The 17,733-nt window shown below is 41.4% G+C and overlaps 2 protein-coding genes across 3 annotated transcripts; both read left to right on the top strand.

Annotated features, from left to right (window-relative positions):
* The first annotated feature begins 7,534 nt into the window (after positions 1-7,534).
* riok2 (RIO kinase 2 (yeast)) lies at positions 7,535-11,729 on the top strand. 2 transcript variants are annotated; one of them, XM_047593159.1, is made up of 11 exons: positions 7,535-7,725; positions 8,371-8,509; positions 8,607-8,723; positions 8,987-9,162; positions 9,294-9,382; positions 9,494-9,685; positions 9,771-9,863; positions 9,993-10,427; positions 10,641-10,740; positions 11,235-11,435; positions 11,474-11,729. In XM_047593159.1, the coding sequence occupies exons 1-10, from the start codon at positions 7,660-7,662 to the stop codon at positions 11,394-11,396; spliced, it is 1,569 nt and encodes a 522-aa protein (XP_047449115.1). In that variant the 5' UTR covers positions 7,535-7,659; the 3' UTR covers positions 11,397-11,435; positions 11,474-11,729. The 2 variants fall into 2 exon arrangements, with proteins under 2 accessions (XP_047449115.1, XP_047449114.1); XM_047593158.1 differs by having other exon boundaries at positions 11,235-11,729.
* An 844-nt stretch (positions 11,730-12,573) lies between these two features.
* LOC125012062 (protein limb expression 1-like) lies at positions 12,574-17,706 on the top strand. Its single transcript, XM_047591670.1, has 7 exons — positions 12,574-12,660; positions 12,802-12,959; positions 13,455-13,645; positions 14,936-15,076; positions 15,167-15,262; positions 16,222-16,299; positions 16,418-17,706. The coding sequence occupies exons 2-7, from the start codon at positions 12,884-12,886 to the stop codon at positions 16,871-16,873; spliced, it is 1,038 nt and encodes a 345-aa protein (XP_047447626.1). The 5' UTR covers positions 12,574-12,660; positions 12,802-12,883; the 3' UTR covers positions 16,874-17,706.
* Positions 17,707-17,733: the final 27 nt, after the last annotated feature.

Genomic DNA, 17,733 nt, shown 5'->3' with positions numbered 1-17,733 from the left:
CTCTATTTTTCCACTGGATATGAGTGCTTGTTTCATTTATTAATGCTGTGTATCGTCCCAATCAATGGTTGGTGGTGTGATGAAGGTCCTTGCCTGAGGGTAGAAAGACCAAATGGAAAAAGCTCTGAGATTTGCAGCGTTCACGGAATCATTAAGTCTGAGCTCATGCCTGTGTGTGCGTGTGCGTGTGTGTGTGTGTGTGTACTGGGCTTAACAAGTAATCATTAGCACTAGATATGCAGTCAGAGTGTCAAAGTGTTATCCAGGTATTGTTTGAAGATTTCAAGCTGTCTACCCTGTAGTGCACACTGCAGAAAATCAAAGCCTCGAACATCTAAAAAAGTGTACGTGCATGCGTGTAGGTGACTTCTCTCCGGCTTTGCGTTGCAGAGCAGAGACAGAAATATACGCTTCGCTAAAACTGCGCTCAAGTGGCTGAAACTTTTCCAGCACCTGTGTTTTATAATTTGAGACATCTGGCGCAGGGTACAATTAATTTAAAATACACAATTTCGCCCGGGCGTTCTAAGCAAGATGAATTGCTCTGCAAAGGTAAGGCTGTTTTTTCAGAGTAGAATTCAGTGAATGCAGACCAGAGCAGATGATGTTAAAATTCCTAATGTGATCACAGACAAATTAGCAAATCAACACTTAACATAGATAAGGTACACAGTGAGGTAACAAATTGTACCTCCGAACATTTCATACAGTATAATGTTACATGAAAAAGAATATTATCGAAGCTCCTCAGTGTGACCGTTCCCACTAGTAGAAACTGAACAGCATTGCCCTAAACACTGGTTTATAGTTGGACTAAAAGTTGTCCATGAACATTGGTTTTAGTGTGTGGTGCAATGAAGTAATACGACCAGGATGCCCTTCCTTGTATTGTAAACAAAACACGTCTGCATCCCCACGCTCTATGTCCAGGTCTCCCTCAGGCTATGTGCACAGGCTTTGGTGTACTTTGCAAATGAAGGCCGGCCAGGATTTCACTTTCGAGACCATTAGCTGACTTTTTCTTTTTCTATTTTTTTTTTTTTTTACCTTGTTGCCGTTTTGGAGCCAGGCTTACATTATTTTGTCTTTAATCTAACGTCAGGCTTCTTCGATGTACCGCCAACAGAGAAAACAGTGTGCAACCTAGGTAACGTAGTTTATTTGGGGCTATTTATTACAAATCGCCCAGAGAAAAAGAGTACCTGCAAATTATGAGAGAAAGAGTGCTTCATAAAAAGTCAAGGCACACCTAAGAGTAAAAAGCAGAAGTGGTCATAACGTGCACTTCAAGCGCCTGCTCTCACATGAAGTGTTTCAATCACATCAAGTTATTTCTGCTTTGATTTCCATACCGGAGCCGGAGGAAGTGAATCTCCCTGTGAGCAACAGCTGAACAGTGCAGAACCTACAGAGATACGGACAAGTGACCAATGGAGTTTTTCTGGAGGTGGGAGCATTGACCAATGAGAGAGCAGGACTTATTGGAGGTGATTTACGTTCCTGACATCTGTAACCAAATTACCCAGCATCCATTGCGTTGTGATTACTGTGATGCACAGTCTCTGCTTCTACATACTCTTTGTGTGCATGTGTGTGCGTTTTCACTTCTCCCCGGACAGCAGCTCATGCAGAGCTGGAAAACAAACACAGCAAGCGAGATTCAAAACTAGCAGAGAGAAGAAAATAAAATCTCTGTGTTCTTTTTGTGATAAATGTGTCTGATTCTTGCTCTCCCTATCAGTTATCACCCTTGCTTTGCCCCCCTGACCCGCAGGTGAAGCTTAAACAACATGTTTCGAAGTTTTAAGAAGTAATCTCATTGATCGGTCAGGACACCCACAAGATTTTTCAGCGTTCAGAGCATTTCTTCAAGATTCTGAGAATGCACACTCTCGCAAAATGACACAAAATGCCTCCCCATTAGCAGTCTGAACAAATACACGTTGATCTGATTTAGCAGTGAAATACCGCACTACATACCTCCTGCGACCCTCTGCAGGATGAGCAGTTATAGATGATGGATGGATGGAAGGAGGGGGGGCGTCTAGCTTAGCGGTATGAAATGTCATCCCACCGTTTTTTTCTCTTTTAAAAATAATATGCAACCAGAAATAATTTATCAGGAACAATATGTGGTGATTTTTCGTGGCACACTGTGAAGGGCCTCTCTACTGTGACTGGCACAATTTCTATTAGAGCTAACAGGCTAAACTGACTGGAGGCTCGCATGATCCATCAGTTCATTTCAGTTGCGGCTCCCTCGGCCATGCTTTTAAAGACAGATAGTGGGAGACTGTCTCATTTCACGCTTGCAGGAGTTAATGCTATTAAACTAGACATACAGATACACTCAAATGCTTACGCATTCAAACACACACACACACGCGTGTGCACAAACACACATCACCGAGATATAGCTGCTATCTGATGGCCTGAACAACCTCTGACATAAATAGCAGCATTCCTGTTCCAGTGATACACAGCCGTGTTCAACCTCTAGACGATATGGCTGTACCTTTGTGTGCACATTTGCACGTGCACTGTGACTGATACTGCACCAATCTGTCAGTGATCCTATTACAAGAGTCTGACAAGCGAGGGTTGTGTGCGTGTGTGTGTGTGTGTGTGTGATTGTTCGCGTGTGTGTGATGGAGAAGATCATCTCAGAAGTGTTGTTAGTTAGAAGCATTCTCTATCACTGTGGCATGTTATTATCTGGCAAGAGCCCATGTTACATCACTCATAGTTACACTTGCACACGCGCACGCCGCCCATGCGCGACAACAAACACAAATGGAGACACACACGGACGCAGATTTGTCTTGTTTTTTGTTTCGTGTAGACACTTCATTCACTGCATGGGCAGACTTAAAGAAATCATTTTGCAGAAGCCCAACCTGGGTCGAGCACATTCAAATAAATGTGTGATAAATAATGAATTGTTTTATGTAAAAAATTTGAATTAGTCACTCAGGCCTACTGATTTTTATAGACTCTGTCAGATGGCCGGCAATCTTGGCCAAGAAATGGCCCTTCTTGTAACTCCCAATAAGACTCGCCGCAAAGATCACTCAACGGCACTGTGAAATTATTAACATCAGACTTGATATCAGGCAGTGTTGGTGACTGAACCTGTGTCACTGAGACTTAAAAGGACGTCTGACGTGGTAGCAATCTTAACACAGTTCCTGCAAATTTCCTAGTATGTGAAGTGATGCAATTAGGGGAAAAATGCGATACATTCTAGTCACAAACTCTTAAGCATAGCAACGAACCAGGAACTGCATGACGCTGGGTGTGGCTCCGTGAACAGTCTGTGCTGCCAACAAGTCTTTATCTCGATGCAAACCTGCCCTCCCAATGCCTCGTTATTCCTGGGCAACGCCAACCTGCCCGCCTCAGAGCGGAGCACAGTCGAGCCAGTCAAGTCAGTTCAGGCTGACTTACTTGCACACAGACACATGTATTAAACAGTATTCAGCGATTAGCTTATAAAATACATTAACAGGAGCGTTCAATGCGCTCATGTACACACATTCAAATATATAAACCATGATCTGATTGTGTCTTTCTGCTTATTCAAACTGTACACCTTATTTTTATGGAGGTTTATATAAAGAGACATTAAAACAACAAAGCTGTAATAAAAGCAGCCACCCTTTCACATGTGTGTATGTGCCTGTGTGTATCTCCATCTTGAAGCGGGTTATGAGCCTCATATTTCTCCTAAGGCTTCTCATTTACTGCCTGCTTGTGCCGGCACCTGAGAGAAGATTATTGTTTAGGAGACTGGCAGCGGAACAGGCAGCGAAAGTAGATCTCCTCTCTCCTCTTCTAATCTAATCAAATTTGATGTTTCCAAACACACAGCAGCTGGCTAAAGGCACAGTGATGATAACCCAGGAACAAAGCCCACGCTTGTACTTGGAGACTTACCTAAGCTTCTCCAATTCCTGCCTCAATTTAGCATTTTCTCCCTGAAGCTTAGAACTGGAAAACAACAGGAAAGCAATTTAACGCCCTGACACTGTATGAGTGTGCGCTTAGACGCTGTGTGTGTGTGTGGGTGTGCGTGCGTGCGTGTTAAAACTGTTTGTGGAGCAGACATCCTCTGTGGGTTGATGGGGGCAAGTCCGCCATGATCCCATGTTTACTCTGAAGAAGCACAGCGAGGAAACTTAAATATCTACAGACAGCAGAAACTGACACACACACACACAAAAAAAATAAAGATATCTGAAAATACTACTCCATCTTTTACGAGGTCACGTATTCAAATACTGCACTTAAGGGGTGAGGTGATGGGCGCGCTGCCACTTTTAAGACTTTTGAGCATTATTAAAACATCACCATCAAACAATGTCTCTTTTCATGTGAACATAATAAAGGGGGGGAGATAGCTTTGATATGCCAGTGTGTACAGAAAATTTAGAGATCACTTCAGCACATTCAGCACTGCAAAGGTCCTTTCATCACTTTGACCTATCGAGCTCTCGCTTTCATCTTGCCCTAACGAGGGGCTCATTAATTTCTAATCAAAGGATCCCAAATTCATCGCAGGTCTATTGACAATTTTGAACCCTCTTTATACGTAAAAAGCGATAGGGTCATCACATTTCACGCCCAAGACGACAGAGGCATGAGCGCTCCCATGAACTCACCAGGCGGAGGTGAATCTGTCTCATAACACTAGGGTCAATTTTCAATGAAATGTGTTGAATTCAGTTCTGCCAAGAGGGCTAGGAAGAACTAAGAGATGCAACTGCGCAAATATCGAAAGGGGAGATGGTTTTTGTTGAAGCACTGCAAAAAGTTCCCTCACCACACCTGGGGAGAAGAGACACTATCTCACTGTTACACGGCGTGTTGGGGTTGTGAGCACACGCAGGCAGGAATGGTCGTTCCGCCACGTTACGGATAATTCCACATGCAGGCGGGGCCGCAGCCTCCCTCTAAACCCCAAAGTCTGGCTCAGCTGCAACGCACCACTGGCCACGCCGGTCTGCACTTGTGTGTAACCGTCCAGATTCAGTGAAGCTGTCACAAGCTGCTTGACAAGAAATCCTGTCTGGATACTTTAAGTCTGCAGTAGTGCAGACGGACAGATGAGAAAACCACAAGTTTTATCAGTGAAAAACACATTCGGCCTATCAGATCAATCAATCGAGTTTCTACATGACCCACTGCCACCGCAGAATTATAAGAGAATTCCAGTGAGAAATTGAATTACGGGATGGTAAGATAATCTAATCTAAATCTTAGAGACAGTCTGTTATTACTGGTATGCAATCAAGTCAGAGTGTTATCATGTGCTCCAGTTTGTTTCCAGAATGAAATGAGAGACAAAGTAAAAAGGAAAACTGTAAAGATGAGGTGGACGTGTGTGAGGATAAAACGGATGTTGAAGTAGATGGTATGATGCTGTGAAATAACACACCCTCTCCTACATGTCCTTTAGTCAAAGGCGTGACATCTTTAGGAACAGTATGTCTATTAATATCTCAAAAACACACCGTGAACAACAGTGGAGCATGAGACAAAAAAAAAAAAAAAAGCTGCAGCCACCGATTCAGTAATTCCGCCTGTGTCACAGTGCCACCTAGCTAAAAAATGAAGAACTGAGCGTTTTCTGAAATGAATGAATCAGAGGCACGTTTTGTGTCTTTAATCTGCACATTATGAATAATATTAAATGATGAGCAAGGTTTACAAATAATTTGTGCAAATCCCAAATCTTGCTTGATCACTACATTATAGAGTAATGTGGAGGACATCTGTGCAGTCTAATGCATCTTAGTGCTACGGGGCTTCTTTGTTATAGTGGTTATGCTACATTTTGTGGTCATTGTTGCAGATCTATATTTTATCACCCAAGACACACCTGCTGGACCCGTTAAAGCGCACAACACAAAGCATAGTGTTAACAGACCAATGTGCTTGTTTATACTCCATCTGCCCCTGGGATTCTCTATACAGCACATTCTCACTCTCTCTGTTACACACAGACACACAACCTTCAGATTTCATGGGCATGATATAGTGATACCCATAGCACATTGTTTTATGTTTTTTATTTTTTCTGATACAGCACGGTGTATTTTATTGCCCTTGTGGTGAAACGTCTCTTGCACTCTATCACAGTTACACAACACAATAAAACTACACAGATGTCGCTGGATCAACCAACCATCAAATACACAACCTTGATATAAATAACAACCCAAGACAAACGCACACACAGACACCACATCTCTTTTTCTCACTTGATTTGTCATAACAGGAAATGCATGGGTGTAACTAATGATATAAACAAAGGCCATGACAGTGTCACACGGGAGACATCATTTATAATACCAGGACCCTGAATACAACTCCAGAAAGGAAATGTTGCACAAGCCCCGCAGGCAACAATAAAAATACACACAAAAAGCCACAATGGTTTTCAACAATGTCTGTGTAACTCTGAGTGGATCATCGAAAACAAGACAATAAGACTGATTCTTATGATTCCACAGTTTGTATCTGTGTCCCCTCACATTCATATTTGTTACAAGTGAAATGAAAGGACAGTTACCAATGCCGGGCAGACCTCAGCTGAGTTTGACATTCAGTGATACAGTGCAGACTATTTCCAAAAAGGTCTTTTCACAGCAGACATTTTAAATTATTACAGTAATATAACCTCTCCTTAGTGGAATACAGCTGTCATCAACACACTAGTTTTTGCACCACTGTGATAAGCAAAATGTTTTGAATACATGAACACAATACATGTATTAACAGAAAAGATATATGTTTCTGAAACCCTTACAGGCAATTAGGATTTCTTTTCTTTTCTTTAAAAAAATAAAAAATTATTTGTTTATTTTTAGAAAAAGCTCTATTACCTCCCCTGTAAGACATATGGGCTCTAGGTCTAAATGTTTCTAAAATGTGTACTGTTGTTGGTACCGTCATTGTTCGCTCTAATGCAATTTTCTTTAATTTCAGTACATTTCAGTACATTTTATTTATATATTGTATTGTATTGTATTGTATTGTGCATACAGATGTGACTGCTGGTGTATTTTACAGTTATTCAGGTAAAATCAGCTCCATAAGAGCTCTGTTCCAAAGAGAAAGTGCTACATTAACCTAAGTCAAATCACACTGAAATCCATTCATGGATGATATGATGCAGCAGGTCATGTCTAATCAATGCTTGAGCTTGATTAAAGAAATGTCCTTCTAATTCTATCCATAAAAAAAGGAGAGAAGACTTAAAAAAAAAGACATTGAATCGAATTGTAGTTGTCATTCCAAATGCCTCTATAAATTAGTTCAACGTTTGTTTTAACAAACACCCTGTTAATCTTGATTAATGCTATTATACGAACTATCATTCCGCTCATTTTATTTCACGTTTTGTATTTATTTTTGTATATATTGTTAAGTGTAAAACAGTTTATTTCTTTTAATGCAGCCTGTTATGTGTTTTAAACCCATGCTAGACGTAGACGCATAATGATGACGTACACGTAAGCGGAAGCGACGCATCTTTCGTTCCTCTAGCTTCCGCCTTGCACGTGTGTTTACCAAAAATGTGGATGTCCTAGCTCAAACAAGAAACCCTAATAATAACAGTATTTACGCACTGCCTGTCTGTATATCGGTTGTAATATGGGGAAGCTGAATGTTGTGGTATTGAGATACTTATCTCGAGATGACTTCCGAGTCCTCACAGCGGTAAGTAGAGAATTAACGTAATAATTTGGTCCCAACTGAGTTAGCCTGTGCTGTGCTAGCTTTGCTCTGTTTGTCATAATAACTAACTCAGCTGGAGCTTAAAAAAACAACACTTCTGTCAGGGGCTCATCAACGAGCTGTCAAACAGCAGCTTCACAGTACATTGTCGCTGTGTGTCGTCAGCGTGTTTATTAACGTAATACAAATCAATAAAATAAAAATGTGTCACAATATGGTATTGTGATGACACATGCCCTAACCACGCATTCATAGTTTGCCAACCTGATATTATTATTTAGAATAATTCCATATATATTTGTAATAATTCCCGTCCATACTGGTCCTGATGTCTGCAAGATGTGTGATTGTCTAACCGAATATAATATAAGCTTCTAAGTTGCATGTTCAAAAATATGTTTTAGTACTACTACTGCGTCCATTGCACAGGAATTGTGATACTTACAGATCTCTTGAGGGCCATAAGTGGACAAAGGTGTTGTTGTGACCATTAGGCGTTGTTGCTATAATACATAAGGACAAGCCACTATTTTTTTCATATCGTTGTAGATTCATTGGAGATGTGGTTTTCTGCACACTAATGATAATATTCTATTCTTGTCCTCGTGGGAATTTTCCACCACACAGGTTGAGATGGGGATGAAGAACCATGAGATTGTTCCAGTAAGCCTCCTGTCCTCCATTGCAAGCCTCAAACATGGCGGCTGCAACAAGGTCCTCAGAGAGCTTGTGAAACACAAACTTGTTGCCTATGAACGCTCTAAGAGTAAGAAAATGCACATAAATACTTGTATAAATGTCACGAAACTGAGAGAACAGTTTTTATCTAATGTAATGTGTGTGTGTGTGTGTGTTGATTTCAGCTGTGCAGGGCTACAGGTTGAATAATGGAGGATATGACTACTTGGCTCTTAAGACCTTGTGCTCCAGAGACGTGATACTGTCTGTTGGCAACCAGATGGGTGTAGGCAAAGAGTCAGGTAAGAAAAAAGTCTCAAAGTATGTAAATATACTGTATATATTATACACTACTTTTTGACTGTTTTGACTTGGACTGCTGTGACTTTTTTTAAATTCTCATGTACAATAAATATTGTGTAATTGTTTGGTCTTAAATGTCAACATCAAATGGAATTCGCACTGATTCCACCAAATAAATATTAATGAGAATGTGAATATTTGCTTGCCAGTATCTTTTGCCCTCACATTTATACAAACGTTTGTTTGTGTTCACTTTGTGTAGATATCTATATTGTGGCCAGTCCAGAAGGACAGCAGTACGCTTTGAAGCTGCACAGGTTGGGCCGTACCTCCTTCAGGAACTTGAAGAACAAGAGAGATTACCACAAGCATAGGAAGAACATGTCCTGGCTCTACCTTTCCCGCCTCTCGGCAATGAAAGAGTTTGCCTACATGAAGGTAATGGATCACATCAGATTTAGTAGGAAAGCTATTTGTAATAAAAAAAAATACTCGCATTCAATAAACTTTGAAGTGTGTGTACAGTTTTGTATTGTGAATCATTTTAATTATCTCTTTTCTGCTCCCAGGCGTTGTATGAACGAGGCTTTCCTGTCCCCAAACCTGTGGATTACAACAGACATGCTGTAGTGATGGAGCTCATCAATGGATACCCACTGTAAGTAAACTAGCCATCATTCTTTAATACTTAATACACATATTACAAAAGTGCAGCACTCTTTATGCTCTGCTCCTTGAATCATTTGTGTACAATATCACACTCTTTCAGGTGTCAGGTGCATGAGTTGCAGGATCCATCAGCCCTGTACAGTGAGTTCATGGAGCTCATAGTCAAACTGGCCAACAACGGCTTGATTCACGGAGACTTTAACGAGTTCAACCTTATGCTGGATGACCAGGACCATATAACCATGATCGACTTCCCTCAGATGGTGTCTACGTCACACCCCAATGCTGAATGGTTGGTCTCTTCTGCTGTGAAGTTGAACATCAACAGCTGAATTAAGTAAAAACTTTTTATTAACTTCTCCGTCTTTTCTTTCAAGGTACTTCGACCGAGACGTCAAATGCATCAGAGATTTCTTTGCAAAGCGATTTAATTACGAGAGTGAGCTCTATCCAACCTTCAAAGACGTCAGGTAACCGCTCACACTTATTAAGTTGCAATGAAACACATATATATGCATATATATGGAATATTTTAAAGCCTGTGAAAGTGAAAAGCAGTCCTTTCTTACATGCTCTTTTGTCCCTGTTTCTTCCTACAGGCGGACGTTTTCTCTTGATGTTGAAGTCTCAGCCAGCGGCTTCACCAAAGATCTGGAGAGAGATGCTGCATTGCTGCACCCAGCTGGACCAGAGGAAGAGGAAGAGGACGACGAGGAGGAGAGCGAGGAAGAGGCAACAGATGAGGACATAGAAAGAGAAGAGGAGAGTGTGGACTTGGAGGAATATAAACATGCTATCCTGGAACTGGAGGGATTGAAAGTGAGTGAAACACATGCAGACACACAAGATCAGGAGGAGGAAAAGAATGACGGACAGAAAGAAGCAGAAGAAGAAGAAGAGGCTGAGACGGCCCCATCAGCCAGAAGTGATGAGGAAACAGTAAAGGAGACAGAGGAAGAGTTGAAGGAAGCAGAGGATGAGTGTCCAGAGCTGACAGACATCGCTGCCTCCAACAAAGAGTTCAAACCTTTCAGGTAAGTTAATAAAACCCCCCCAAAGTGAAACACTTTGGATTTGAATATTGTATGTTAAAACGCTCCACGGCTTGTTGTTGTGACATTTGACAGAAATATAGCGTCATTAGGATCACAATTAAAATTTGTTTCTAAAAATGGATGCTGTATGGTATAGTTCTGTGCTTTATTATAAAATGTACTGTAACAGCAACTGATTTTTTCCCCCTGCAGAGACTCTGACAGCCTACTACAAATTGCAGAACACATGAGGAGAAGGACTGACAGCGAGGCCACAATGGGCAGCACAGGTAGCTGCTCTACCATACCACCTGTAAGTACAGCAGACTCTCACCTGACTAAACATTAGGTACAACCCCCGCCATGAGTACGTTAATGTTCAGTTTGTGGTTTATAGAAGGTGGTAATTAAACTGTATGGTCAGTGATGAAGGATTTAGTATCTGGTGCTGCTAAACTGGACTTAATTAAACATAAAAGTGTTTCTGTTTTTTAACTTAGCCCACTGACCTTAATGGTCGTGTCAGTACAACTCAAAACAATTCCTTCCCTCAACTTGTAAGTGAGGGTAGTTTAATGTTTTGGACATTTCAGTAGCAGCAGTCACAAAACACAGATTTAGATTTTAACATTAAATGTCCTGTAGGTGTTGCTATAGAGTGTCCACGTGTTGTTGCACTAAATGAATGTCACTTGTAACAGAGGCGGCATGACTGGATAATGTTGTGTCTGCCTCGTAGAGATGGACAGGGTGCGCGTTCGTCTGTAGTAACCTGCTGTCGTCGTTGTGTTGTTGTGTGTGCTGCAGGAGGTAGTCCGTCAGAAGGTGCGGAGGCAGCTCACCAAACAGCAGAAGGCAGCACAGAGGAGACGTCTGCAGAAGGGAGAGGCCAACTTGGTGACCAAATCCAGGAGGGAGAACCAAAACAATATCAAGTCCAGCATGGAGAGCGCCTCCTTCTGGGGGTAAACAGGACTGCACGGTGGACAGATGGACTTCATGGCAACATGCTTTTTGTTAAGTTCACGTGCGTCTTGCACAATTCCTTATCTCCATGTTCTGAAGAGTTGTATAACGTGGTACCTGATGGAGATGTTTTGTACCACCGTGGAGAAATCAAAAACGGATCAAAACAAACTCCTTTCTCCCACTTATCTAAGAATCTCTTCTTAGGCAATCAAGAGGGTGGGCCTTCTTTTGTATTTGAAATGCAGTGTTGCTTTACTCCAACTAGAATGTAAATAAGGACTTATTATTATAATGAAGTGGTATGATTAAACAATTAAACCCAATTAAACCACACATTGGTGTTGAGGAGTGTTTTTTTTCTTCTCTGTGTGTTTCCATGTAAATGACCAACTGAAAACGTTTTATCTCACATAAATGCTGAAACTTTTCCATTCACGGTGAACGTATTCTTTTGAACTGATGCTCACGTGTGAAAATCAAACCTCTAAACTTTCTGCAGGAAACAAAAAGACACTGACGTTCACGCTTGTTCCGGTGATGGAGTGACTAATGTGGGTATAGATTTAAGACACAAACATGTTCGCTTTTGTTTGCTTTTGTTCAAGCTGAACTGTGACTGAAGATCTCCAACTGTCGGAGTTACACGTGTGAATGTGCTCCAGAAAACATCAAAACACTTATTGGAAATGTACAGAAAACACACCTGCGGCACCGAGTGTGTTGCAAAATATAAGAGGAGCTGGGAGCTGAGGAAAAAACATGTTCTCAGAATTTGGTTAATTTATGTGTAAGAGGCTTTTGGAGAGTGGATGAATTCAAACTTGAACAATGGCCATTCATGGAGAAGAGGGAGAATGGAGCTCAGGCCCTGGCCTCAGTGGGTTCAGATTTGTATGTCAAGTCAAAAATAATCCACCCCCTCACATCTTAGACGCTTTGTGTTGAGTTTGTATTTCCCCTATGATGCCAATATCGACTTAAAAATTAGCCTGGAATTTATTTATCCGTGCATATATTTGTATGTTACGCTGTCTGGTTGAATTTGGCAACTCTGTGCAGGTCTTAAAACTGTCTGACTGTTTGGGGATTAGCCAGCTGCACAGCCCGAGGGGAGGGGCTCAGCATTCCAGCTCTCCACCTCTGTGTGTGTGTGTGAGCATGTGCGTGTGTGTGCATGTGCAGAAGGAGTGAGGGGCCCTTGGAGCTAATTGGCAGCGGGAGTGACAAAGGTGGTCTGCTTCAAAAGAGAAAAAGAGAAACCCTGGTGAGATGTTCATACAAGGAGGGCAAGAGGAGGAGGAGGAGGGGAGAAAGGGGGAGTGGAGGCGCCCTCAGATTTTGTGTTCTCTCCTTGATGTCCACATCCTGAGCTGATGCGATGCTGGTGGTGGCTTCTCGTTTCTAGGGTCATGTGTGCTGTTTTGGTGGACTATTTTGATGAGAGAAGTTGTTCGAGAGGCACCATTGGAGCTAAACGCTGATTGAAGATGAGTGAGGTGAAAGCGGAGGAGAGCATCATGGCATACCTATCCCAGAGTGAGACTGAGAAAAGCCCCAAAGACTGTGAGTAACAGAAATCTTGTGGGAAACAAAAACAGGCAATGAATTTATTGTTTTACTAGAACCGTTTAATTCTCATACCCTCGATGAGTGACTCTGAAATTGTGGATGCTGCAGTAAAATGAACTGCAGAAAATAGTTTGGCACAAAGTGAAGGACACCATGGGAAACGCTGAAACCTGTGTCAGGGTGAGAATGTGCTTAGTGTGTTGGGAAATGCTGACTTGTGTAAGTTTTGAGGTGTTTCCCTTCAGCTCCCAATTCTACTAAAATAAACACTGTCTGGGAATGCTGATATGTGTGTGCGTCCAGCTTGTATTTTCAGCTTAGCATTTCTGCACAGTGTGTTAAACCCAACAAGTTTAACATAGAGGCGTTATCAGGAAGTTTTACACATTTAAAGGAAATTACGACGGATGCACGGATTTATACTCCAGCGGTTTGAATTTCATCAGTGTTTCAGCTGTCAGGCTTCACTGTGACATCCGTGTGTTGCAGTGAACGTGGTGGCCATTCTCCATAACTTCTGGGAGCAGAAACAGGCTGCCTCCAGTCAGTCAGACTGTCCCGGTGGGAAGGCAGCCGGCCAGTCAGAGATCCTGCTGTTGTATGAATCTGCGCCTTCCCCTGGTCCCCCGTACATCTGCTATGTCACACTTCCTGGAGGAAGCTGCTTTGGTAACTTTAAGGTGTGTTTGTCTTCATCAGCGCAATGTAGTGTAGCAACATTTCTGCACATGGTGGTCGAGCTTAACAGGCCTCAGTTTACACTCATGACAACAAAACTGACCAACAGCAGAAGTTCACGTTGTTGTGATACTTGACGGACGGGATGGTCCAGTTCTATGTACATCTTAAAAATGAAATTGCAGAAAGCTACGTAACTGTTATATCACCTAATAAAAGTAACCAGCTACTAATAATAGTACTGGTAAGCCTATGGTTCCAAATAAAATGTGAATGAATGAACGTTTATTTAAAAATGGAAAAAATACAAAAACATCAGTTCAAAAAGGAGCAGGAAGAAGTATAAACTTATTAACTCCTATCCCCCGTTTCACCCTATGATTCAATATTGCATGTCCCTATATATAATGAATGGATTTAATATACAAAATGCATTACTATATAATCAATCAACTACACCAATGTGCAGTATATAATTATACCATATACATCATCAATCAATCAACTTCATTACAATAAATGTAATGCCAATTACTAATAAATAATAGTTATAGAAATGTATATTATCACTATAAATATATTACAAGTTAATTACATATTTATACATATATACACATACATAAACATATATTAATCACTAATGGAGTATATTGTATACACTAACACTAATTAGTCACCCTCATTATTAACAAACAGTAGTTGTTAATAGGTAGTGGAGGTATATATGACAGCTATGGATATATTTACAAGATTTACATTGTACATGATAATCCATAAAAAGAACAAATATGTCCAATATTCAACCATACAAGCTATCTTCCTCCTTGTACCTACTGAATGTTAGTTGTTATTTTCTGACATTTGATTGTTTTCCACTGTTTTACAGCGACTCTTAAATTCAGAGTTAATCAAAAACTGTTCATCAAAGCCGTTCAGTGGGAACACACACACAGTGTTTTTAATGTTGTTTAACAATGATGTTGTTCAGTTTAGATCTCATGATGCTTCTCAAAGGGCTCATTGTGACCCAGACTGGAGTCCCCAGCATGTGATTGGCTATCTGTGAATGCCTCCAATGTCCTAATCTCATCAGTGATTTCAGTTCTGATCCCGTGATTAGGTGTAGTGAAGTGTAAAATAACAGAAAATGTATGATGATTAGGTGCAGGAGTTGTAACAAGTCAGTCGACACTTTAGGTTCACTCACACCTGCGGAGCATAAAATTTCTGCCACAAGATGTCACGTCTTTTCGTTCTCTTCTATAACTCTGTGCGCTCCTACTATCCTCCAGGTGTGTGACACTCAGGCAGAGGCTCGGAGAGATGCAGCCCGCGTGGCGCTGATGAACTCTCTCGTAAACGAGTTGCCGTGCCGACGCATCAACCCTCAGTTCATCGCTCAGAGTTTGCACCAGGCGGCCAGAGACAGCGCCGTAAGTGTGAGCCGACGCAAAGACGCAGTGATGCACTTCAACTGTCTCAGCATGAATTGAATGTTGACCTGAGCTGCTGCTTGTGTTAAGGTCTCTATAGAAGATGCGTCTGATTCAAGCACCAGTATAGGAACCTACAGCTTGTTGCTCCACTCCTACATGGGAAAGACCATGCTGGAGTTCCAGGTAAAATAATAAAACTTCCTTCCTAAAATTTCCTTGAGTTGGACTTATAAATCATGTGGGGTCATTTTGAATGAAAGACCTGTTTCAGGATTTGTGAAGCACTACTTTGCCCCTAATTGCCTAAAGAGTCATTATTAAGCAATACTCAGCGAAAACCCTAACCCGTGGGTGGTAATTCTACGCTCCATTGGAATCATCACAGCTTGGTCTGTTTTCATCTACTCTGTTTCACACTCTGGCCCTAACACGGAGTCATGGTATGAAACACCTAATATTTCTGCCTTTGTGTAAATAAGCACATGTCTTTGGACAGGAGCTTATTAGTGTGAGGAAATGGGTTCATTATCATTCCTGGTAAAGTACAACTCGCAGATGGAGAGCTTCCAAGTAATGCACACGGTGTCCGCATGCAAAAACACACACCAAAAATGTGTCACATGTGCAACATCGGCTATGAAATACGCAGCTGTCAGCGGTTGGTATAATTCATATTTACGGTCAGTGCGGGAGGTGCTGAATAGTTTGGAGGTCCAGCAAAATCATAAACAAGTAACATTCAAAAAAACACTGAGCAAACAAGCCAGCAGTTACAACTTGGACTTTACCCCTTGACAGCTTACGTGTAATGTTTTCCATCTGTGTCTCATTAAGTCAATTTTAAGTTAATGTATAGTCTCCCTCTCTGTTTAACGCTGATGCCGCTGGCTCCTAACACATGGCAGCTGTTCACACAACAGCGTTTTCTAAGATCAGAGCGAAACCTACCTGGAGCATGAAAATTTATAATATCTTGTCAAACCAATCACCCACAGTTTAAGCTATGGCTTAAAAAAATACTAAAATATTAAACATTGTTATCTTCACACACACACACTGATCTAGAAATCTGGCTTTATTCAAGCAGTCACTCGGAAGAATGCAGACAACTTTCTCTCTATCTCATTTTCATCTCTGCACAGGAGATGATGACAATTTTCCAGTTGTTGCACTGGAACGGGACGCTGAAGGCTCTGAGAGAAAGGCAGTGCTCTCGGCAGGTACAAGTCTTGCCAATTACGCACGTCATTTAAAGTTGGAGCAAACTTTGATGAAGCATCAAAATGTCGTCTTCTGTGTCATGATGATTGTCTGTTGTTTCCCCCCCCTCCATTTAAGAGTGTGATTGCTTATTACTCTCAGCGGGGCCTTGATGAGTACATGCGCAGCAGCATGGCTCTGGATTGGCTCGGGCGTGAGCAGAGCTCGCCGGGGCTGCTCGGACTGGAGCTCCAGCTGGCTCAGAGGGAGCTGGTGTTGGCCAGGCGTCGAGGCGTAGAGCTGCGCTTTTACAAGGAAAAGACAGAGATCCTCAGCTTGGCCTTGAGCCAAGCATACGTACGCCACACACCGAATGTTTTCAGCCAGGCATCAAGTCACACATACCAGCGAGACCCACTTCCTTCACACCCATTTTACAGCGAGGACACAGACATGCAGATGACTCCACTCTGCAGTCCTTCACCAGCCCTCCATAAAATCACAGCGCAAACAGTCTGCCAAACCTTTGCCAAAGGCGTACCTTCCGACACACCTTCACCACATTCAGAGCAGACTTTTGAACCCTTCGAATAGACTGGGAAGACGGTAGAAGTTGTCATGAATGAATGGGTGTATAAATGTTGCTTCATATGGAAATTATTAAGCATTTTCACATACACCATGTTTTCTGTAAATGTCACTCAGAGCTCAGTAAAAAGTGTTTTTCCTTAACTATCGTTTTATTAAAAATGAAAGTTAATGTGTTTGTGACTTTAACCACAAGAAGTGCGCCATTCTAATTGTTTAGATAAAAGTTGTAATGCCTTTAAATGTGTTTTTGCATGACGTCCACTCTCATTTATGGCATGACATTTTATTAAAGCTCAGTTTTGTTGTCTCGTTTGAGACGTGTATTATCATACACAATGTAGCGTGCAACTTGAGCACAGGAATTTCACAATGATTTTAATTATTTAGCCAATGTAATGTTTAATCTTCCAGCAGGCCAGTGCTTCTTGCGGCCCTTCTCTTCCCTGTCTAACGTGTAATCTAATGCGTTAATATCCTTTATGGAAATTGCATTTTAGGGCAAAGCAGTATACTGTTATATGTCTGTATATATCTATAGGAAAGGTTTTTGGGCTGGATGCTGTAAAACAGTCTGTTAAACACAAATGTATAGCCACCGAGAGCAGCTGGAAGAGAAAATGCAGTTTGTATGTTAAGTGTATAGGTGGCAGCTACTATTAAAGGAAATTTCTATTTTTTTTTAAATTAATTACACAGAAGTCCAGAGCAGTGCATTTTAAAGGGAAAATTTGAATTATTGAATATACATTTCAAAATAAAGAAAAAAATTAAAGATGGCCTGCCTTTGTATTTGTGTCCATGCAGAAGTCGCAGGTCACCCCTGTGTTATTTTAGTCCGTAAAACACTCATCATGATAAGAAAA

Source organism: Mugil cephalus, chromosome 8 (genome assembly GCF_022458985.1).
Source record: "Mugil cephalus isolate CIBA_MC_2020 chromosome 8, CIBA_Mcephalus_1.1, whole genome shotgun sequence".
Classification (NCBI taxonomy): domain Eukaryota; kingdom Metazoa; phylum Chordata; class Actinopteri; order Mugiliformes; family Mugilidae; genus Mugil; species Mugil cephalus.
The sequence above is the reverse complement of the archived record's forward strand: the minus strand, read 5'-3'. Positions and strand labels throughout refer to the sequence as shown.

What these genes read in the sequence shown, in the direction of transcription:
- riok2 (XM_047593159.1), top strand. Translation starts at nt 7,660, where the DNA reads ATGGGGAAGCTGAATGTTGTGGTATTGAGATACTTATCTCGAGATGAC. An exon ending in ACTTCCGAGTCCTCACAGCG is followed by an intron (nt 7,726 to 8,370) that starts GTAAGTAGAGAA and finishes TCCACCACACAG; the next exon opens with GTTGAGATGGGGATGAAGAA. An exon ending in AAAGAGTTCAAACCTTTCAG is followed by an intron (nt 10,428 to 10,640) that starts GTAAGTTAATAA and finishes TTCCCCCTGCAG; the next exon opens with AGACTCTGACAGCCTACTAC.
- LOC125012062 (XM_047591670.1), top strand. Translation starts at nt 12,884, where the DNA reads ATGAGTGAGGTGAAAGCGGAGGAGAGCATCATGGCATACCTATCCCAG. An exon ending in AGACCATGCTGGAGTTCCAG is followed by an intron (nt 15,263 to 16,221) that starts GTAAAATAATAA and finishes ATCTCTGCACAG; the next exon opens with GAGATGATGACAATTTTCCA. An exon ending in AAAGGCAGTGCTCTCGGCAG is followed by an intron (nt 16,300 to 16,417) that starts GTACAAGTCTTG and finishes CCTCCATTTAAG; the next exon opens with AGTGTGATTGCTTATTACTC.